We start from the raw sequence: 23,866 nt of genomic DNA, 5'->3' as shown, positions 1-23,866 counted from the left end.
TTTGGCTGGCTGGTGTATGTGAATCTTGTTGTAATGTCTTGAGTTTTTCAGGTTCATGATGCATTTCTTTTTTCTTCCTTCCTTTCTCTTTCTTTCTTTCTTTCTTTCTTTCTTTCTTTCTTTCTTTCTTTTCTTTCTTTCTTTCCTTCTTTCCTTATTTCTTTCTTTTTGTTTTTTTTTTTTTTTTAAGTAAGCTCTAGTCCCAACATGGGACTTGAACTCACAGCCGCGAGATCAAGAGTCGCATGCTCTCCCAACTGACCCAGCCAGGTGCCTCCATAATGCAGTTTTTAATTACAGCATCGATACACTGTAATTAGTAGTAGGGTTTAAAAATCCTTATTCACATGTGGTTTTAGGAACCATACCGGGTCTTTGAGTTTCAAGTTGACTGCTTCTTTCTGGGCTCTGTCATCTTGCCCATGTTATATTTACATAATACCTTTTCTGAATAATGCTGTTATAATCTCATGCTCCTGGCCAAGCTAATGCCATGAGGAACTAGCACATTTAGTGGGACTGGGTTCTTTTCTATCTATAGTGGATGGAAGAACGATGTTTAAACATCTTTAAAGGTGTCCTATACTTGAAGGAGTTGTTTTGTGGAGGTGTGTCGGCTCTGTATGTGGTTAACGAAGCTCCATTTTCAGATTTCATTATTCATTGGTTTAAAGAAAGTGGCCTTGGAGGCCCTCGGTCGGCTCTGTGCTCTCGTGTCACTAGGTGGAGATATAGCATTGTTGAGTGGTGTAGCCAAAGCAAAGAGGGAGTGTTGATTTCTTATCTTTTTGTGAAACTACAGATGTTTGATGAGGTTTCTTACACTCTAGGAAAAAACTTGTGAGTTCAGTATAATTCCAGATTTTCACTTTGTTTTATTAGAGTTTAAATTCAATGCTACTTTAACGTCTGTTTTCACACTGATCAACTCTTCATTTGAAAAATACTTTTCTCCTCTTACTAACATTTCAATTGGCTGTCCCTCATTATTTCATCTTGTCATAGTTATTCCAGTGTCCGTATTTGTGATTCTTTACAGAGGTTTGATTCTAAAAGTTTAGTAATTAGAATTTTTACTCTGAGGTCAAATATTATGTAAAATTTTAATTGGGTAGCAATATGAGGTGAATGAACCAAGCTTTTTGGTCGGAACATACCTGCATCTTTATATTATTTTAGGTTGACCGTGTTAAATTTTAACATACTTAAATTCTGTAGGCATTATTTCCCCCCTCCCCTTTTCTTCCTTCCTTCCTCCCCTCTTTCTCTTACCTCTTGAATCTTAAACAAGTATCCACTCTATGCACAGTATTGATGTGAGGAATATGAAAAAAGCACAAGCCTGTCTCCAAAGAGCTGGTGTCCAGGTGAGAATATTGCAAATGCACCTATGAAGCGTTTTAAAGTAATCTGAGTATCTGATCTTTAGAAATTGTAAAGGTGAACTTTAAAAAAATGTCACTTTGGAAAAGATTCTGGCTGTTCCTCAAATGTTTAAACATTGTGATACCTTGTGATCATGCAGTTTTCCTCTCCTGGGTATATACCCAAGGGAAATGAAAACATATGTTTACAAAAAACACTTGGACGTGAATGTTCATAGCAGCATTATTCATAATAGCCAAAAAGGGGAAACAATCCAGATGTCCCTCAACAAATGAATGGAGAAACAAAATGCGTTTGTGTACAGTGTAACACTGTTCAGCAATGAGAAGGAATAAAGTACTGATAGACGGTGCAACATGGGTGACCCCTGAAAACATTCTGCTCCGCGAAAGAAGCTAGGCACCAAAGGCCACGTATTGTGTGATTCCACTTATGTAAAGTGTCCAGAATAGCAAGTCTATAGACAGAAAGTAGACCCGTGGCTGCCTAGGGCTGGGTGGAGGGAGTCGATTGCCAATGGTCATGGAGTTTATTTCCCTGGTGATGAAAATGTGAAGTTGATCGTGGGGACGGATGCATAGCACTGAAAATACGCTAAAAACCACGGAATTGTGTATATGCTTTAAATGGGTGACTTATGTGGATATGACAATTGTATCTCAGTAAAGCTGTTTTTTTAATGTTTATTTATTTCTTATTTTGAGAGAGACAGTGCGAGCAGGGAAGGGGCAGAGAGGGGGAGAGAAAGAGAATCCCGAGCAGGCTCCGCACTGTCAGCGCAGAGCCCGACGTGGGGCTCAAACCCATGAAGCATGAGATCGTGACCTGAGCTGAACCCAAGACTCGAACGCTTAACTGACTGAGCCACCTAGGCACCCCTCAGTAAAGCTGTTTTTAAAATAAATTATCAAGGGGCGCCTGGGTGGCTCAGTTGGTTGCGCGTCTGACTGCATCTCAGGTCGAAGTCTCGCGGTCTGTGAGTTTGAGCCCCACGTCAGGCTCCGTGCCCATCGCTCGGAGCCTGTTTCGGATTCCGTGCCTGCCGCTCTGTCTGACTCTCTCCCGTCCGTTGTCTGTGCCAAAAAAAGTAAATAAAGGTTAAAAAAAAATTTTTTTTAAATAAATTATCAAAAGGTTTAAAATTTATCAAAGGAAGGGATATGTATTGACCATCTAATAGGTATATACTAAGTTCTGTATGGGTTACAAACCACGTGGAAAACACAAACCCTGACCTCAGATTGTTTATAGTTCAAGAGAAAAGGCACCCATGCAGTCTATAATAATGCACTTTTGCTCTCTGAATGTTTTCCATCTTTTGAGATCTAACTGCCTGAATTCTGTTCCAGCTATTTCTTTAATAGCCCAGATCTTCTTACCCTATGTCTTTTTTTTCCTTTTAGAAGTGAACTCTTGTTCCTCAGACTTTGATAAATATCAGCCCCACTGTGTTACCTTTAAGTAACTTAAAGGACCTTTTTAAGCTATGGTAGTGTCCCCGGTAACTTAGAGTGTGTGGCCCATGGAATTCCCTTCTTCCAGCAAATACTCACTGATAATTCATTACAAATAATTGGCACATCTTAAGACTTTGGGCAGTATTATTTTTTGAAAGATTATTTTAAAATCCTTTTTATTTCAGTTCATGAACCAACACTGGTATATTATTATTAACTAAAGCCTGTGGATTACATTCAGCCTCACTCTTTGTGTTGTGCTGTTCTGTTGCCTTTAACAAATGCATAATGTCATACACCCACCATTGCGGTACGTACAGAATAGTTTCACTGCCCTAAACACGCCCCATGCTCTACCTGTTCATCCCTGCCCTTCCTACCTCCCCCTGAACCTCTGAAAACCACCGATCTTTCTGTTGTCTCTATGGTTTTGCCTTTCCCGGAATGTCATTTAGTTTTTATTTTAACTGAAAATTTTTTTCGAAGTATAGTTGACATACAATGTTACATTAGTTTCAGGTGTACAGCATAGTGATTGAACAATTCTATACATAACTCACTGTTCACCACAGTAAGTGTAGTCACCGTGCAAATCGTACCCACAAAGAGATAGCACCTCACACCAGTCAGAATGGCTAGTGTCAAAACGACAAGAATAACAAGTGTTGGTGAGGATGTGGAGAAAAGGAAACCCTCCTGCACTCTCGGGGGAATGTATTTGGTCCAGGCACTGTGGAACACATTATGGAGCGTCCTCAGAACACTAAAAATTGAAGTACTGTATGATCCAGTAATTCCACTTGGGGGTTTTTACCCAAGGAAAACAGAAACACTGATTCGAAGATATAGGCACCCCTACGTTTATGGCAGCATTACTTACAGTAGCCAAGATACAGAAGCAACCCAAGTGTCCATCTATAGATAAGTGGATGAAGAAAAAGTGGTATCTACATACAATGGAATATTACTCAGCCATGAAAAATGAGATCTTGCCATTTATGGCTATATGGATGGTCCTAGAGGGTATTGTGTTAAGTGAAATAAGTCAGACAGAGAAAGACAAATACCATATGATTTCATTTACCTATGGAATCTAAGCAACAAAACAAATGAACAAACAGACAGACTCACAAATACGGGGAACAAACTGGTGGTTGCCAGAAGGGCGGGTGGGTGGATGGATAGGTGAAATTGGTGGAGAGGTACGATGTTCCAGTTAGAAAATAAGTAAGTCACGGAGATGAAAAGTACGGCCGAGGGAGTATAGTCAATAATAGTGTAACAACAAATCTCTTATGCTGCAATTTAGTCAGGTTGCATGGTGTTCAAAAGTACAGTTTATAAATTTTCGTGAAAAATACCTTTTAGGAATATTTAAAAGTTAAATAAATGTATGGTTAGTAGACGACTGGCCATATTGTCATTAGTGCAGTATTTTGATACTTTTGTAGTCATTAAAACTTTAAAGGAAGAGAAATTTTGGTTCAGTCATCATAATTCTATTACAGCCAAAAAAGACTATTTTGTAAAAAAAAACAATAATTCTAAATCAGTCTGGTTAGAAACTGCCCTGATTTTGTTTATTTTATGTATCTGTATGTCTCTCTGCTTGTGTCGAAAGCTAAACTCTTTTTTTTCTTTACAGATGCATATGAAACCGCCAAGATGCTGTGTGAACAGTATTACCTGGTCGCCCCAGAGCTGGAAGTTGAAGAATTTAATGGTAAAAGGAAAATAATTTTAACCTTAAATGCAAGGAAGTTGACTAAAAATCTGATACCTTAGCTACCTTTCAATGAGATCCTAAAAGTACGCTACTTTTTCCTCGTATATCTTTTAAAACTTTTTTATCTCTTAGGTCACCTAGGTATATTGTTGTAAGGAGTTTTTGTACAGGAGTTTGTGATCTGTTAGAACTCAGAGTTCTTGGAACAGAAGTGATCAAGGTAGAAGATGCACAAACCTGTAAATAGGCAATTCTCAAAATAACAAATGCCAAGCAGTCACTAAACATACGGGAACGCGTTTAACTAGACTAATCAAAGAACAACAAACAAAAATAGAGAAATGTTGTCTTTCAAAGTGGCAGTGATTAAAACGTTGTGATGCTTTGAATTGGTGCCCAGAAAACTACTCTGTCACTCTGTCACCAACACTTACACGTTTTGGGTAGAAGTTTAAATTGGTACAGCCTTTCTCAGAAAATGCTACTGGTGTCCTTTCTCTTGGCCTAGTAAATTAAATTTAGTAATGGTCTTATTCTTTGGTAAATTAACCATCAGAAAATGTATTCTAAGAAAGTAAGGTGTGCACAGATGTACGTATAAGAATAATGATCACAGTGGTTTTCTTACACAGAAAAGTGAGAAAACAACCCAAGTTTTCCATACTAGAAGATTATTTAAATAATTGTGGTACACTCATAAGATAGAACACTAAGCAGCCATTCAAAATAATGCTTTGAAAGAATATTGAGGGGCACTTGGGTGACTCATTCAGTTAAGCCTCCGACTTCGGCTCAGGTCATGATCTCACGGTTTTTGACTTCCAGCCTGGCATCGGGCTGTCTGCTGTCAGCGCAGAGCCTGCTTCAGATCCTCTGTCCCCCTCTCCTTCTGCCCCTTCCCCATGCGTGTTCATGTGTGCTCTCTCTCTCTTTCAAAAAAAAATTTTTTTTAAAAAAAGAATATTGAATGTATGGGAAAAGATGAGCTTTTTAAACACAGGCTATCAAAGTTTGTAGTAGTGCAAGTTCATTGGAGAATATTTTGGAGGATTTATAGCACCAAAATACAGCAGCTTTCTGGATAGTAGGGTCATGACTGTTATCTTCGTCATAGGATTCTATACCTACTTACATGTTACCTTTATTTATTTGTTAGTTACAAAAGAGACATGCTCGTTGGAAAAATACAAACAATACAGAGTGTAGAGTAAAAAGTGAGAGTTCTCTACTGTCTCGGGACTGTACAGAGCTTTGTTTTTTTTTTAATGTAAATGGGGTTGAAACTATACATGTGCTGTCACTGGTGTTTTTCACTTTCGCCTTGAAGATCTTTGCGTTTATTAATGGCATTTAGAGATTATCCACAGCGTAAACTGCTGTGATTTATTTAATCATTTACCGGTGAGTGAACATTTAGGATTTCTAATTTCCCCATATTCCTTGTGATGAGCAGAGCAGGGTATGTGTGGGTCTGTATCTGGAGGGTGGGAAAATCTGTGAACACTTGGAAGTCTTTGTGTCAGTTGGGTTCCTAGAAGTGGAATGACTGATTCTTAGGGTGTGGGCACTTACAATTAAAGATAAACCCAGTTCCCTCTCAAACGTCTACCAAAAATGTATTTTACTTGCAATGAGGTCAAAATGTGGAAAGACTTGAGGCTGCCGTTTCGGGATATTCGCCCATCCGTTCTTCCAGAACGTATGCAATCAAAGCTGCTTTCACAGTCTGTTGGGTTCTCCGTATTTGTAGTCAATACACTGCCACAGCAGAAGGGACTTTGCTGGAGTATTCCTGAGTAGAAGCATCTCTGTATTCTCTCTCCTCCTCCTTACAGGCTGGGCAAGGCCTGACCTCACTGTACAGATTTCTGTTTGTCAAACACGGGACTTAAATTCGCAGGTGGTAACCAGCTGCTGTTTCGTGTGAATGGCAGCCTCACTCGCTGTAAAGGCCAGAGCAGCGAGCCTGCTTTTGCTGATCCCGGGAGCCAGCCGTGTCCCCCATTCCTTCTCAGTGAAGCGGTCACACTGGGCAGCACACCTCACCAGGAGAGGAGATTAATGACTGTTTTTAGCACTGTCTCATGCATGAGTTTTGGAGCCGCTCTTCCCATCTTTAAGAGAAATAAATGCTGGTGGTTATAGGCCACCTCTAGCTTCCTGTTGCTTTGGGTAATGTGTTTATGATTGCTCTTTATCATTTCCTGAATGTCAAAGTTCTTTGTGGGCATGGTTAAGGACTTTGCTTTAGCGCTCACAGGTTCTGCGTTAGAGATGCAGGTCAGAGGTCAGTGTTCAACCCCTTAATGGATGTTGTCACTTTATAGAGAGTGGGTGTTTCCCACAGCACGATAGCTGCCTCAGTTTTTCCCGAAGGAAATCTGCCGGATCCAGATTCCCGTGGATTCATTGTTAGAGCCTGCATGAGCTAGCATAGCATCTTCTTTCTCGTTGCTTCCATTACCCACCGGGTGCCCTGAACAGTAGTCGATAACAGCACTGCCCTCTGCCCTGCACTTCAGAGCAGGGGACTGCCACCAACCTGAGAGAGCACTGTTGCTACGTGAGAATTTTGCCATTAGTGTGACCTATCATCTTTTTTTTTTTAATCTGAATTTTTGGGTGTTTTTCCTTTCCCAGTGTAGACCGCTGAGAAAGCAGTGAATAGGATGGTGGAGAACATACTTGGTGAACGGCGTCAGGATTTACCACTCATCACTAGACTTCTGGGTATTGGGAGCCAGCTGTAATAAACTTTCTTTATTATCCATTTTGTAACTTAACGGGAGTATTAAAAAGAACAGAATTTTATTTATCTTACATCAGGTTTCAGCTTTCCTTTTTTTTAAAAACATATTTTAAAGTTTATTTATTTTGAGAGAGAGAGCAAGTGAGAGTGGGGGAGGGGCAAAGAGGGAGAGAGAGAATCCCAAGCAGGCTCTGCACTGTCAGCACAGAGCCCGATGCAGAGCTCGAACTCACGAGCCGCGAGATCATGACCTGAGCCGAAATCCAGAGTCAGACGCTTCGCCGACTGAGCCATACAGGCACCCCAGGTTTCGGCTATTTCTGACTTGCCATGAAACCCATGTAGGTTTCTCCACAGACAGCCATTTCATCACACTTGTTCTCATTTTAGCTTTCTGATTCTCCTGAGAAATTGCTTGCCAAAACATCAGGCAAAGAAACCTCTTTTCTTACCTGTTGTGAATCCTTGTGGTGAGGCAGTATGGCTCAGAGGAAGGATGTGAGCTTTGTAGCTGGCCAGACTGCGGGGACATGGATTCTGACTAGAGATGGGGACTTCCTCATCTGTAAGATCACCTTGTGTGATGATAAAAGGACGCTGTTTCTGGGGCCTTCAATAAAGCACCAGACCCAGACTGGATATTTTTAAAAGGGTGGCTACTGGAAGTCAGGGTTGACTTGGGAAGGCTAAGACTTACTACTTGAATTTCTTCACCATTTCTAGACCAGTCTCTCCTGCCAACAGTTTCATTTATAGCTTTGGGTTTGGTGGGCAACCTAAAAAGTTGACGTCGGACCACACATGTCTTGTTATAAGAGAGTTTACAGAAAAGGTGTGTATCCTGGGATCTTTGATTTCTAGTTTCCCCATATTGGATACTTGCGTGTGTAGTTTTGGTCCAGCGGTTCTGTACAGCAGTCAAAAAGCCATTGCTGGTGGCCCTGTTAACACTGTAAAGTTAATTTTTTAGTAACGATACTAGCCAGCATTTATTGACTACTTAGTTGTGGCAGGCTCTGTGTAAACTAGTTACACAGATATGTACTGTGCCCATTTTACATATGGAATACCGAGGCCCAGCTGGTTTAAATACCTATTAATGTATCCGTTACATGCCAGAATCAGGACTTGATCCCAGTATGACTTTGAACCACACCGTGTACTGTTTTTAATAGGCTTACCCATTGACTTTTGGACTTGATTAATCACCTCTAAGTGCCCAGCTACTTATTTTCTCTTAAATGCATTTCTTTCTGCTTAGCCTCTAGTGTTTCATTCTTATAGGAGAGAGAACAATCTGAAAATAAAATCCTTTGTATCCTGTGTTAAGTTCCGTTGCTACTTATTAAATGTTGTTCCAACACATGGTATTTGGAGCACTGACTCTGCAGAATAGAGACTTGGCTATTTCTTGAGTCTTGAGCATGAAAAACCTGGCCCATTTTTTCCCATTGACTTTTAAAAATGTGCCCTTAAATGGAAAATTCATATTGCATTTGTGTCTTATTTTAGAAAGTTAACAAGCATCTATTAAAGGTCCACTACATAAAAGCCATTGGACCCAGGGTTAGGTAAGAGTCATGGACAAAAGCATTGGACATGGTCTTATAAGGAAGGAGAGACATCTAACCTGTTAATGTTCCCAAAGAAAATAAAAGTACAAGTAAGGGAGCAAGCCTAAAGAATGTTGATTCAACTGAAAAGAAAAAAAAAATATCAAAGAGTAGATTTGGAAAAAGATTTGGAGTGAAAAGATTGAATTCACAAGGCTCTTTATATAACTGATCATGCCTTTTGGTACAAGATAGGCTGAGGGTTCAACTTCTTCCTAGGGCTCCATTAAAATGGCAATAAAGGAATACAAAGCAAAACAGCAAAGAAACCAGGGGGGACCATCAGTGGACCACTTATCTCACCTCCTGCCAGGGAGTAAACAGATGGAAGTATGCTGATTATGGGACAGAACAGGAGAAGCCACAAAGGAGAGGCTACTGCAAAGGTGGAGGGACTCTGGGAGCAGCCGGGAGGTGCAAAGGACTGGAAAAGGAAGCTAAAAGCTAGGGTTCGCTTGAAAGCTGGTCTGAGACAGAGCACGGAGGGGCAGTGGGGAGCACTGGACTCGGGCTGTGCTCTGCCTACAGTCAGAAGCGTTTTCCCTGGGGTGCAAAAATTAAAATCAGAGTACTTTCTTCAAAAATAACCTTGGAAAGGGGTGCCTAGGTGGCTCAGTCGGTTAGGCATCCGACTCTTGATTTCGGCTCACAGATCAAGCCCCAAGTCAGCCTCTGCGCTGGCACCGTGGAGCCTGCTTGGAATTCTCTCTCTCCCTTTCTGCCCCTCCCCTGCTTACGCTCTTCCTCTCTCAAAATAAATAAATACACATTTAAAAAAAAAAAAAAAAGAAAAACCTTGGAAAAACTGGGGCTATTCATGTACATGTTGTTAGCCCAAAGTAAAGCCCTCTTCATTTGAGCATTTGGGGAACCCTCTGGTCAGAGACCAGCTTACTGTGTGCCTATCCTAAAGTCATTTGAAAAGCCGTGACTAGGTACGCAGGGTGCCGCGAGTCAGCCTTCTCATTTAGGTGTCGGCCGAAGGGGCAAATGGACAGCGGCCACCTCAGATGATTAATCCAGTTCCTCATTCTTCAACAATATTACAACCAAGGTGTATCAGACCTCAGATGACACCCAGCAGGGTAACAAGAACCTGACTAGCATTAAACTTAGCAGCTGCACTGCCATGGCCAGAAGACTACCTCCTTTTCTAAATTCTGAGAGAAAATTATTTTGAACCCAGAATTTTGTACCTAGCCAAACCTTCAATCAAGTGAGTCAGAGGGTGTAAGGTTTGAGAAATGCATTTCCCAAGCACCCCTTTCTGCGGTAGGCGACTTGACTGACTTGAGGGTGTATATAATATGGATATAAAAAATACTGAAGAACATACTGGAACTTTAATCAAAAACAGTTTGAAGATGATGGCTACGCAGCATGTTTGGAAGACAATTCTAGTTTGAAAAATCATAAAGAATGGAATGGATACCATGTACTAGAACAGGAAGCTGGGAGATCTTACTGATACGGTAAGGAAAGGGAAGCATATGTACCTTGTCCAGTTACCCAAGAGGAAGGGTTGTTAGAAGCTCCAGGGAATAGATGAAACTGTGTAAGAAGGACACAGTCCAAATATTCAGTGACCTCAAAAAGGGTAACATGATTTTGAGCAGTTGGTGGAGGATTAAGAGAATCCATTTCACCTTAGGGCTGAGAACTTTCTCCTTCATGTGACACATGAAACATGTCATTGGAATCACGGGGGAGGAAATGTGGTTCTACACAGTGTTGTGGCTGCTCTGCAGTGACCAGTATTTACCTACTTAGGATGCTACCAACACTATCAATTTTCAGTTTTTTAAAAAAGAACCTAGAGACAAAGTACAGAAGAGTTAATTAGGGTTACAGAACAGAGTGGTCATATTATCAACCAAAAGACTAAAGCAGAAACAGTAACAAGTGGCTGCCTCCGGGTGCAGACCGGGGGTTGAGATGGGAAAGGGTAGAAGGACTTCTACTTTTTTTTTTTTTTTTAAGAAAAATCTTAAATTGGGACGCCCGGGTGGCTCAGTGGGTTAAGCGTCCGACTTCAGCTCAGGTCATGATCTCACGGTCTGTGAGTTCGAGCCCCACGTTGGGCTCTGTGCTGACGACTCAGAGCCTCAAGCCTGCTGCGGATTCTCTGTCTCCCTCTCTCTCTGCCCCTCCCCTGCTCGTGCTCTGTCTCAAAAATAAATAAAAACCTTTAAAAATTTTTTTAAATCTTAAATTATGTATTTGACATAGTACTTGCCAAAAAACTGATCATCAAAGAGTTCAGGATTTAGAGTCAGAAGCTCTTGGTTCAGTTGTCTGATTTCAGGCCTCTTCCGTTTCAGTAGGCAAGTCACGTAGCCTCTGCAAAGCCTGTGCCCTCGCCCACAATAATACTACCCCTCTGTGAGCCACATAGTAGTGTCAGCAGGGAGAACGCGATTGGCTAATGCAGGCAGAAGCTCTTTGAAAATTGCTAAGAGCCAAACAAATGTTTGCTCTACTTTATATCCCTGTTACTTTATTAGAGGAAGTAGTTAGGTTGAAATTATAACATGGCTGAGTATGTCTGCATTCTCCTTGAGGAAGTTCACATAGGTTCTGTCTCCTAAGTGATTTCTGGTCACAAGGAGGAGGAAGGACCCCATTTTGCAGCATCTACTCTATAGCCCATACGCTGTTCTTAGTGCCTGACATGGGATTCAGTATTTCTCGTATTTTCCTCCAGAGATCCTTAATGCAAGGAGAAAAGACTGGGGGTCTCTCAGGGAAGGGGTGGGAGTTTATCTGCTAGCTACTAGTAGAAAAGTTATGTGAACCTTAAATGCTACTCCATAATGTGCCTCGTTTGTTGAAACCGAACAGAATTTAACATTGCTGTTTCGTCCAGTTAGCCAAGAAGATGTGCCCCTTTTCTGCTGTGGCTTCACATTCCTCCTGATCACCACTGGGGTCACCAGTGGGGGTGATGTCCCCAAATTTGAAAAAAAACTGAGAAATATTTAGATGACTTCAATAATACTCAGAATATTATGACATAGGTGATAATATTCCAGTCTTGCTCCAGTTTTAGAGAAATTGAATAATCTGCCCAAGGTCACATAGCTGGTAAGTGAGGGAACAGGATTTCTCCCCAAACTTGTTGGACTTCCAAGCATATGTTTTTGCTCAGCCCTACCTCTGGAGGTGGGAACCTAAATTAGCCTTTTGTGTAGAGTTCTTTTTTATGTACTTGAAAAATAGAATACCAGTGGCTTTCTTGGCTTTCTTGTAGTTTTGGTCCTTACTCATTGATGGTTTTGTCTCTGTTTTCAGCCAAAGCTCCAGACAAACCTATTCAGGTAGTTTATGTGCCCTCTCATCTGTTTCACATGCTGTTTGAGTTGTTCAAGGTAAGTGGAATTTAAAAACATGGAAAAAAGTCTTCATTTTAAATTACTTTGATTCAAGGCATAATGGATTCATTAGATTAGCATAAGAAAAGGTTTTGCATAACCATTTTAAAAATTCTATTTTCTGATACCCTGTGGGTTTTATAATTTGTACACTGTGAGATGAAAAATTGCTGTGTACAGTATAGTTTTCGTGAATATTAGTACATATTGATTTTGAAGCTTAATTGTACCTTAGTGATTTTATGTAAAATCCATCCTGTTTTTTCTTCACTTATAAGATAAGAGATGCATTTTAGTTTCCAAACCTGGTAGAGGCTTTATTGATGGTAGCCAGATCAAAATAAATACGTGTTTTTGCATATCTGTGTTTGTAAACATTAACCATGTTTGTGCATTAGCATTTGTTTTAGTATTGGGTGATACCGTAACCCTTTTACACATTCGAGTCCATTCAGAAGATCTGATGGAAGCAGAGGGGAAATATGGGGGAGGACTGGACCAAAAGAAACACCAAAAAACAAAAGAACAAAACCTCTTTAGACTCTGCAGCTTAAGCTGTCGCTTTTGTCAATCAGTAGCTCATGGCATTTATAAGAGCAGTATTATAGGCACAAGGTGTTTAAGCTAAAATTTCATTTCTTCCAATGTGTAAAACCCTAAATTGAACACCTGAAAAATCAGTTATGCTGATTTGCTTCCCAAAATTATAATGTTACTGATGTAACATTTTAAGGTTGAGATGGGCATTCAATTGTGAACTTTCTCTTCAACAGCTGTGGCTTTTTCAGAATTTCTTTTTAACTGACATTGCCTTTTTTTTTTTTCCTCAGCCAAATGATTAATTTTTGTGGGAAACATGAATACTCTCAGGTTTTCCGCCTTCTTTAGAGGAAAGGTGCTCTGTAAATGCAGACTGATAAATAGGATTTAAAGTGCATCAGTGCGCCTCTGTAGCCTCGTTACATGTGATAAAAACATCCCTCTTGGTTAAGAGCTGAATAATTTAAATACCCTAAAGTGAAAGCAAGAAGAAAAAAGGAAGAAAAGAAAAAAAAATATTTAGTGTGATGGATGGGAAGGAAACTAGATGAAAATCAAAATAAAGCATCGGGAAAATTTTCCTTGATCCAAACACACATTTAGCTAAGTTCTTTAGAGGAAAAAAAAATGGTGTGTAAATCCAACTAATATCTGTCTGCTCCACAAAAGTGGTGTTGTGCAATAAGCAATCCTCTGCTAGTTTCTGTTTTTAAGTCATGGTTTGTGAGTCAGCGGTATGCTTAAAAAAAAGGTCTTACTATTTCAGAACTCAATGAGGGCGACAGTCGAACTCTATGAAGACAGGAAAGAAGCCTACCCGTCTGTTAAAACCCTTGTTACTCTGGGGAAAGAAGACCTATCCATTAAGGTGACTGCTTTATTTGCACAGATACTTTGTCTAGCTAATTGAATAGTACCTAGACATTGCGGCATCAGAGGGAAGAGAAGAAAACTGACAATGGATGTCATGACAATGTGTGTACCACATTCGATCTTTCGCTTGTTACCTCATTTAAACTTATCAGAACCCCATTTTTCAGGGAGCTGAACAAGACCTCAGCCCCGAGCCTGTCGGGTCCTATTGTGTTTCCCTGCCCTCTTTGTTTTAGGTTTAGATGAGAGAACCGTATTTCACTGGGGGTTCAAAGCCCTTGTACAGTTTAGAGTTATCTGGTAGGTACTTGAATGAACTTCTTGCCTTGTACTAAGAATGGATTGATTTGTTCTTAAACATTTTGTACGTTACAGATAAGTGACCTAGGTGGTGGCGTCCCACTTCGAAAAATAGACCGTCTTTTTAACTACATGTATTCAACTGCTCCTAGACCTAGCCTGGAGCCTACAAGAGCTGCCCCTCTGGTAAGCATCTCAAACTACTGCTTAAGGAAAGGCCATGAACACGAGGAGGGACTCCCAAGGGAATGGGCTAGAATTCTCCCTGGCTGGTTAAATACGCCTCTTTGAATTCCAATGTTTCCCGAGTGATTTGGAGGAGGGGGCGTTGTATCCCGCTACTACTATCTTTGTGAATCCTTTGGACCTAGATTTCTTCTCTAATTGTGTCTTAGCAACTCTCAGAGCCGAGTACCTCACTTCCTGATAGAGGGAAACAGCATTTCCCTTTGGTTAAGACTGCTGTCAGGCCCCATTTACCACCTGGGGCTACCCTTGGTGAGAGCGGAAGGTTAATAGCAGGCGTGCAAAGTTGCCTTAGAGTGTGTTTGGCTGCCTCGTGCTCCAGACCCCGGGGTGCTGCATACTGTGGAGACCCAGATCGCCCAGGGCTTTGTAGCCTCCCCCACCACATTTGTTTATATAATTAGAATGTTAAATTATGAACACATTATGTTTTTTATATTAAACAACATAAGCAGGAAACATATAGGTGGCGTATGCATTTTCAGAGCCCTTTCTGTCTCAGTCCTACTGAGGCAGTGAGAAAAGCCCCAAGTTACTATGGCAGCATTTAGATCCTGCTCGGGCCACACTTTGTTCCCCCGCTGAGTGTTTCTAATTGACAAACAACAATTGAACCCTTTGTCATTAAACACAGCAACATAGCTATCAGTCTGCAAAATGGTTGAGGGCACAAATGAAGTTTCATTTTCAAGTCCGACCTGACTGATAAGCACATAAGATTATATTTTATTTGTATGAATAAAATCCAACACTTTGTATCATTTATTCGAGACAGAGTTTGTTAACTCAGCATGTTGAAAACAGGAAGTCATTTTTATAGGAGTCAAGAAAATTCATGAAAAAAACAATTTTGAAAGGCATTGTCTTCGCCAGCCTCTGGTCCCTACTGAAAGGAATGTCAAAAGAAAAAAAAAAAAAAACACTACAAGCAAATCTGGAGGCTTCCCCAGTTGTTTAAAAGGAATATGGGTCGTCTATATCCTCAAATAGCATCTTGAGGATAGCTGTTCTGTCATAGTTTTTTTTTAAAATGAAACTGAACAGTTGACGTAGAACTCCAAATAATGTTGCTCTAACCTCCCCTTTTAAAGATGAGAAAATAGGGGCGCCTGGGTGGCGCAGTCGGTTAAGCGTCCGACTTCAGCCAGGTCACGATCTCGCGGTCCGTGAGTTCGAGTCCCGCGTCAGGCTCTGGGCTGATGGCTCGGAGCCTGGAGCCTGTTTCCGATTCTGTGTCTCCCTCTCTCTCTGCCCCTCCCCCGTTTATGCTCTGTCTCTCTCTGTCCCAAAAATAAATAAAAAAATAAATAAATAAATAAAGATGAGAAAATAAGGCTAGTGCCTCGCCCAAGGTGGTTGTGCTCATTACGGCAAGGCTGGCACCGGCCACGTGTGCGTTACCCGCAGGGCACCATGTGGCCTCTCCTTTGAAGAAACGCTTCCACTGGCATCTCTCCCAGTCATAAACTGTCTTCAGCTTTAAAGTGGGCACGTGGATATGTACTTCTAGAAAACATTTTACTCGCTGAGCACCTTACCACATTACAGCTCTGTGCCTTGACACATGCATTTCTTTTGTGGAAAGGTCCTCCTACCCCACTCCTATTGATCCTTTGACACCCTGGGACAACATTGGTGAACCTCACCAAATCCAAGTTAGACACCCCTCCTCTGCATTCTCAGGGCCTACCCGTCTCCTCACGCTCATGTTCTCGATCGTTCCCTGGGGGACCCGATATCAGCCTCCGGGCCTTGCTGGAAATGTGGGAGGCAGACTTCCTTGGCCTCTTCCTGGAGTATGCTGGTTTCTTTACTGTGGTGACATCAGTCACCCTCTTGTCCTCAGTACCGGTAATATCCTGCCAGTACTAAAGCCCCCACCTTTTTTTTTTTTAAACTTTTGTGTGAGAGTGTGTGTGTGTGTGTGTGTGCGCGCGCACACGCAGGGGAGGGGCAGAGTCAGGGAAGGGGGAGAGAAAGAATCTTAAGCAGGCTTTACACTCAGCACGAAGCCCAATGTGGAGCTTGATCTCATGACCCTGAGATCATGACCTGAGCCAAAATCAGGAGTCAGATGCTGAAGCGACTGAGCCATCCAGGCGCCCCTGCCAGTACTAAAGCCCTTAAATGACAGTACGCTCTGTCATATGCGCCCCTTTGAGTCGGGCCCTACCCTGAGGAAGGAATCTAAGAAAGATGTTTAAAAATGGTAGAATTCCACGTTACCTGGTAAAGTTGCTGCTCTGCAGTGTGACAGCAGCTTCACTGTGTGTACTTGTGCTTAGTTTCAGGCACTGTGTCAAGACTTGACACTTACGGTCTAGTCCTCATAGCAGCTCTGAGGCAAGTTTTTTATTACATTTTCAGATGAGAAAACAATCTCAGGTTGAGTAAACTGCTCGGAGTGAATTTCCACTCAGGTCTGTCTGAGCCCAAAGCCAGGGCACGTGCTGCTCTAGGAGCGCATTACCCCACTGCCTCCCCCAGTAGCCATGCCACGGGATTTCATCCAAGGGGCCAAAGCTTGGGGCACTGAATCTGCCCCTCCACTCCACAGTTACTGAAATTAGTCTCCATTGTTCTTAATGTCCTTGTCGGTATCTGAAATTTTTTTTCCCAACAACCTGTTACATTCAAGGTTCTATGACGTAAAGATATAGGACAGTACTGGAATTGTTTTCTCGTCTCTAAACACATGTCGATCTGCCGTATATCAAAATGCTTTACCATTCACAGACCCTTAGGAAGTAGACTCAGGAAATTTTCGTTTCGGTGTGTTAGCCTGGGTACCGGTCAATATGAACTCCTGTGCCAATTTAATTTTCACTCCAAAGAGCAAGAAATTGTGATAATGAAACTTAAGGGTGACGTGGTTTAGTTTTGTTACCAGTTCAACTCCCATTTGATTTGGGATTTGCTTTAAAAATGCTAACAATTTGGGGCACCTGTGTGGCTCAGCCAGTTGAGTCACCAACTCTTGATTTCAGCTCGGGTCATGATCCCAGGATTGTGGGATCGAGCCCTGTGTTGGGCTCCATGCTGAGTGTAGAGCCTGCTTGAGATTCTCTCTCTCTCTGCCCCTCTTCCCCATCTCTAAAATTTAAAAACATGCTACCAATTTGCTTTAAGACACTAAAAAAAAAAGCATTAGTCAAAAGTTGAAGCACTTCTAATATCTTCCAAACATAAGAGAAGTGTTTTTGTAGGGTGAAAATAGATTATTTGCCATAAGTGAGCATATACATTAAAGGTTGGGTCTGTAATTTATTTGCATTAAAACTGAATTAACTATTTCTTTTAATCTTCCAAAGAGTCCTCATACCGAATGGGTTCGCATTTGTACCTGTCTCACTGTATGGATTTTCTTTTCTCCGTAGGCTGGATTTGGTTACGGCTTGCCAATTTCTCGCCTTTACGCCAGATATTTTCAGGGAGATCTGAAACTCTATTCCATGGAAGGGGTCGGTACTGACGCTGTCATTTACCTGAAGGTACTGCATTTCATTAGTTATATGAAAGCATCTTTACGTTTTAAAGCTTTAAGTTCTTACATCTAATGGAGAACAGCACTACAGCATGTCTTATGTTCAGTTCAGATTTACTTTAGTTTTATGGGAAAACCAAGGTATGTCCTGTCATTGATTTTCTGCTCAGGTGTAGCAAAATACGAAATACGGACATGTAAACACATAAATACTGATTTTTAAGACTAAGATTCTTAGTTGTGATTTCTTTTAAAATTGCATAACCATTGAAAGGACTAATGTAAAAGGAGATAGATTTTCCTAAACTGAAGTCTTTGAGTCTCTTGCTTTAAAACTCACTGGCTTTTCCAAAGTTACAAGAATTCAGTAATCATGGTATGGTGATATAAAAGGCTGATCTAATAACAAAGCTTCTGTAACACAGGTGTTCTCATTCATTGGTAGCATCAGACTTTTATTTATTTCCAAACTCTAGAACACTTGAAGTATTTCTTTGAATAGGTAATACATGCACGTAGTACAGAATTTAGAAGCTACCAAAGGGAAAAGTAAGTCTTTCCCGCCACTGGCTCTGAGCCACCCAGGTCTCTTTCCCAGAGGTAACCATGGTACCAGTTTCTCATGGAGCCTCCTGGAGTTGATTCTGCATTAATAAACATATGGGGGAAATAATTTTTTCCCACACTGATTATTTCCACATTTTGCTCTTTTTTTTAAGCTTTCCTGTATATCTTGGAGATCTGCTACATCCCTGCATGTAGAGATGGTCATTCTTTTTCACAGCTGCGTATGCGCAGTGTGTTATATGTTATACGTGATGTGTTACGTACCATAACCTAACCAGGGATTTGGAGTGTTCATCTTATGTGCCACTGCATCTAAATGATGTGATATTTGGCATCACCTTATGTGATTATGTGTATAAATTTAGTATGTAGGAAACTTCAGTTCTGTGTGGGCCCTCTGGGGAGCAGTCAGCCTGTGAACAGCAGTGCTCAGCCTAGAGACCGTATAGTCAAGGCGCCTGAGTATTTCAAAACAGTATTAACTGAATAAAATACTTTGTGTTCTGGTTACGTGTACTTTGGTACTGGTTTTGAATGAGTGAACGTTTTTATTCCTTTAAAAAAGCTTTAATTTAATCCTGGCCAATCTATGTCCGCTATCGAAATGTAATTTTAATGTAATTCCAAAAGTACGCCTCAGGGTTTCTAATGTTGTAAATAGTAAAATTTCAGTATCTCATGTGAGAAAAATGACATGTGGACCTTCGGTGTCCGTTTTTGTCTTTCTGTTAGGCACTTTCAAGTGAATCATTTGAGAGACTTCCAGTTTTTAATAAGTCTGCCTGGCGTCACTACAAGACCACACCTGAAGCTGACGACTGGAGCAATCCCAGCAGAGAACCTCGGGATGCTTCAAAATATAAGGCGAAACAGTAATTTCATACTTTAGTTTCTATTATAAAGTGTCTGATTTTTCCCCAGAATGTACCAGCCCGATGATACCTTTAGCCAAATCTTCTTTGTGGTTTTTTCACTGGAAAAGCATAGTCATCTCTAAAGAAGGAAAGGTTGACTGGGTGGCTCAGTCAGTTAAGGGTGCAACTTTGGCTCAGGTCACGATCTTCATAGTAGATTCGAGCCCGGGGTCGGGCTCTGTGCTGACAGCTCGGAGCCTGGAGCCTGCTAAGGATTCTGTGTCTCCCTCTCTCTGCCCCTCCCCCACTCATGCTCTGTCTCTGTCTCAAAATAAATAAGCATTAAAATTTTTTTTTCAAGAAAGAAAGGTTGGAGCAGCTTTTTCACACCAGACAGGAAGGACAGCATGAACTGGGTTGCCAGAGTAGCCATTCCGATAGAGGTGCCCATGTTCTAGAAGTTCTTGCTCTGTGGGGGTATTAATAGCAGTGAGCAAGGTTTATCCTGCCATACATTGGATTTTTAAAAAGTAAATTCTGCAGTTTGTCATCATCTATGAAGACTGACAGGAGAGTGTTTAGAGAAAGTCTGTGGGTGGGTTGAATCTGAAAAAAAATAAAATTGTCAAGATAAACAAAATGTGGTTTATCCATACAACGGAAAAGGACGCATACTGTATGATTCCACTTACACTGAGATACCTAGAAAAGTCAGATTTATGGAGACAGAAGGTAGAATGGCGATTGCCAAGGGCAGGGGGAATGAGGAGTCAGTGTTTAATGGTGACAGAGTTTCCGTTGGGAAGATGACAATGTTCTGGAGATGGAGGGTGGTCACAGTTGCACAGAACTCCGAACGTGCTTAATGCCCCTGAACTGTGCTCTTAAAAATAACCGTTTCTTACCATCTTACCAGATAGCCAATTTTACGGATCATTTACCACAATTAAAAAAGGAAAAAATTAAAAAGAGGAAAAAAAATCACAGAATAACAGCTTTCACTACTTTATGGTAATAAGGGCAATAATCCAATCTTTGGTTTCCAGTTTTTTTTCTTCTGATTACTGTCAAGCTCCCACTAGGCTAGCAACAGTAAGGGCTCTGTTTATTTAAAATAACCTTTTATTAATAGAATAGAAAGCAGTGTGCGTGCATTATAAAAAAAAAAACTTAGAAAATGTAAGTAAGCAAAAAAAAAAAAAAAAGAGAAACCACTGTCTGCTCACAACTCCAAGATAACATCTCTTACAACTTTGTGTGTGTCCTTCCAGATACTTTGCTCTTTGTATATACAGGAAAACCTTACCGAGCGAGTTACTTGCTCTGCGAGTGTTCCACAGGACGAGCAAACATTTCTAATATATTTTAACTTGCAATACGAGTAGTACGTGGTGCCTAACGTCACATGATCACAACTGAGCCAATGGTTCTTGAAATTTGCTTTGATATACAAGTGCTTTGCATTATAAGCATGTTTCCCGAAAGGATTATGCTCGTAAACCAAGGTGTTACTGTATATGTATTTTCCCCAAATGAGATTTAATTATTTATACTGTTTTATGACCTGCTTTCATTTCATTTAACCATTTCCACCTTTCCACATCAATAGATTCTCATCTTGAAAATTTCCATGAAGTGTCTAAGCCTGGATCAGTTCCAGGACTGTGTAACAAATTTGAGCAAATCTCAAGTTGTTTTTAATCTAGGGCAGCTTTTTTGTTGTTGCTGCTACTTGTCCTGCAAAAATACCCACCTTCATTTGATTGGTTTCTTCTTTGAAATGTCATTTGGCTTTTTCCCCATTCTCTGTATTTCCTATAAAGTGCAAATTCATCTAAAGATTGACCAGAGCATTAAAAAAAATTTTTTTTTAATGTTCATTTATTTCCGAGAAAGAGAGAGAGAGAGTGCGAGTGGGAGAGGGGCAGATGGAGAGGGAGACACAGAATCTGAAGTAGGCTCCAGGCTCCAAGCTGTCAGCACACAGCCCAACATGGGGCTTGAACTCAAAAACCGCAAGATCATGACCTGAGCTGAAGTTGGACGCTTAACCGACTGAGCTGCCCAGGTGGCCCCTCAACAGAGCATTTTTTTGCTGGAGTCCCTCATAAGCACTGTTTCAGAATTACATTATGAGGGGACGCCTGGCTGGCTCAGTCAGAAGAGCCTGTGACTCTTGATCTTGGGGTTGTGAGTTCAAGGCCTACATCGAAGTGTAGAGATTACTTAAATAAGACAGAAAACCCCAGAATTACACTATGATGCCTGTGATCTGTGACTGATCCACCATTAGTGATGTTAACATTGACCATGTTGCAGATGCTGGCTGTCTGGGCCCTCCATGGTAGAGGCGTTTTTACCTTCTCAACTAGAAAGTCCTCTGTGTAGTGTTACTTTGGCCCTGGGCAACCATCACTTAGTGGTTTTTAACACCAGTTGGTAATTTTGGCCTGAATCAGTAACTTCATTAATGTTTATAAGATGATGAGTTATTTTTGATATCATTCCTTTGACAGTTATTAGCGGACATTCTCCTCTAAAGTTCCTCCTTGTCAACGCAGGCCATTCAGGTATCTCTGGAAGTACAGTTCCTCCTGGAAAGGCAGGATAAGAATTTAAATCTTTCCCTACCAATTTTCAAGGATAGAAGTTGAGTTAAAATCCACCTTAAACGGTGACAAATGATTTTCTGGCTTTCTCCTTTTTGAGTATTATTGTGGATAGTATAGACTTTTCTTCTATATGTTTCAATCAGAACTTAACATACATACACACACATATATAAAGTGCACACATCTTAGGTTTATAGCTTGACACGATTTTACATCGGTATTTCTAGCACCTGAAATGGCCCCTTTCTAATCAGAGTCTTTTCCCTCTACTGTCCCCACCATGTAGCCATTACTCTGACTCTGTCATTTCTTAAACGTAAAACAAAAGGAACATGTAGTGTGTACTCTTTCTGTGTCTGGATTTCTGTGAGGTTCACCTATGTTACTGCACATAGCAGCCATCTTTTTGAAGCTTAAACTGGCACACCTTTGGCCACCCGTAAGATCCTTTGTGTTCCTTGGCTAAAACCCCACGTATCTTTGAAAACTTTTTCTGGCCCAAGATGACATAATGGTGTCATCTTATACCTTCCCTGCCTCCATCCTAGAATCAGCATTTCCCTCAAGGAGCCCTATTTGCTTTTAACGGGTATTAGAGACCCTAATCTGGAAGTTAGGGGTGTATATTATACCTTTTCTAGTTCTCTTTTCTGGACAGAACTATTAAATCATAAGTTCACATTGATACTTTCAATTTGATTTTAACATTGCAATGTTTCACCCTAATGTATGTTAATTGTGTATATTTCTTCTTAACCCTGAAAACCTTGATTCTTAACACGCAACAGAAAGGTATCTGTATGCAAACACAGTCGATAAAGCTTCGTGGTTTTGTTCAGTTATAGTAGCATTGGTCTTTTATGATGAACGATATAAAAGGGTATCTTTACTGATTTTTGTCCTGTGGAAGCATTGTGATGGACCTCTGTACGGGATTGATGGACCAGTCATTCATCTCAGAGATGATATTTAGAGGAGTTTGGTTTGTGCACGTGAGTGCAGGTATACACATGGGTATTCACACATACATACACATGCCGTCCCTGACCAGGATTCAGCTCATTCAGCTTGTACCAACTGGATCAATTTCCCTTGATTTCATTTTCAGTCTCTATGCAGTCAAGTAACATGTTGGGCATCACTGTGACCAGTTAATGCAAGCTATTGCTCTGATAGGGGGAGTTACTTGGGTAGTCCAGAAGCAGGTTTTTAAAAAAGTTTATTTATTTTGAGAGAGAGAGTGCGAGCAGGGAGGGGCAGAGAGAGGGAGAGAGAAAGAACCCCAAGCAGAGAAAGAATCTCCGTGCTGGTAGCACGCAGCCCAACGTGGGGCTCAAACCATGAACTAGGAGATCATGACCTGAGCTGAAACCAAGAGTCAGACACTTAACTGACTGATCCACCCAGGCACCCTCCCAAGCAGTCTTTACAAATAACATGGTCCATTTGCAGTGGAAAAAGATGGCTTTAATTGATTATTTTTTAAATGCAGTTTTAAAACTCTATATTCTGTCAGGTTGTATGATAATTAAGTATGTCTTAGTTTCTAATACATTATCAGACAAACAAGTTTTAGCAGAAAGCAGTATTTAAAATTGGAAACTGGTTAGCCTGATGATGCAAATTGTTAAATTATACAAATAGGATGACTGGTGGCGATCTTGGGAAATTATTTAGTATAGGTAGGTAAATTCACTAGGTGAGTGAGAAATTTATCGAAAATTTATTCTGTAATCAGGTTTTTCTTTTTTTGGCTTTTTAAGTTTTTATTTTAATCCCGTTTAGTTAACATGCAGCGTAATATTAGTTTTGGGTGAACAGTACAGTGATTCGGTTCTTCCACACGTCACCCGGTGTTCATCTGATCTAATCAGATTTTTTAAAAAGATTGGAATGTTTTATTTTTATTTTTTTAATGTTTATTTATTTATTTATTTTGAGAGGGTGCGTGGGAGCGGGAGAGGGGCAGAGAGAGAAGAGAATCCCAAGCAGGCTGTGCCGTCCGTGCAGAGCCCGACACGGGGCTCGATCCCACGAACTGTGGGATCACGACCTGAGCTGAAATCAAGAGTCGGACATTTAACTGAC

The 23,866-nt window shown here is 40.9% G+C and overlaps 1 protein-coding gene across 3 annotated transcripts in view; it reads left to right on the top strand.

The window, feature by feature from the left end:
* Nucleotides 1-23,866, top strand: part of PDK3 (pyruvate dehydrogenase kinase 3) — a 64,872-nt gene that overhangs the window by 40,359 nt on the left and 647 nt on the right. For 2 of the 3 annotated variants that reach the window (XM_019419716.2, XM_019419718.2), the window contains exons 6-11: nt 4,489-4,566; nt 12,223-12,299; nt 13,609-13,710; nt 14,091-14,201; nt 17,639-17,752; nt 19,045-19,184. In XM_019419716.2, the coding sequence (XP_019275261.1) occupies nt 4,489-4,566; nt 12,223-12,299; nt 13,609-13,710; nt 14,091-14,201; nt 17,639-17,752; nt 19,045-19,184 (622 nt within the window). The remainder of the gene's footprint in view (nt 1-4,488; nt 4,567-12,222; nt 12,300-13,608; nt 13,711-14,090; nt 14,202-17,638; nt 17,753-19,044; nt 19,185-23,866) is intronic. The other variant, XM_019419717.2, reaches the window with a different exon arrangement.

Source organism: Panthera pardus, unplaced genomic scaffold (assembly GCF_024362965.1).
Source record: "Panthera pardus isolate Hobbes unplaced genomic scaffold, ASM2436296v1 HiC_scaffold_27, whole genome shotgun sequence".
Classification (NCBI taxonomy): domain Eukaryota; kingdom Metazoa; phylum Chordata; class Mammalia; order Carnivora; family Felidae; genus Panthera; species Panthera pardus.
The sequence above is the reverse complement of the archived record's forward strand: the minus strand, read 5'-3'. Positions and strand labels throughout refer to the sequence as shown.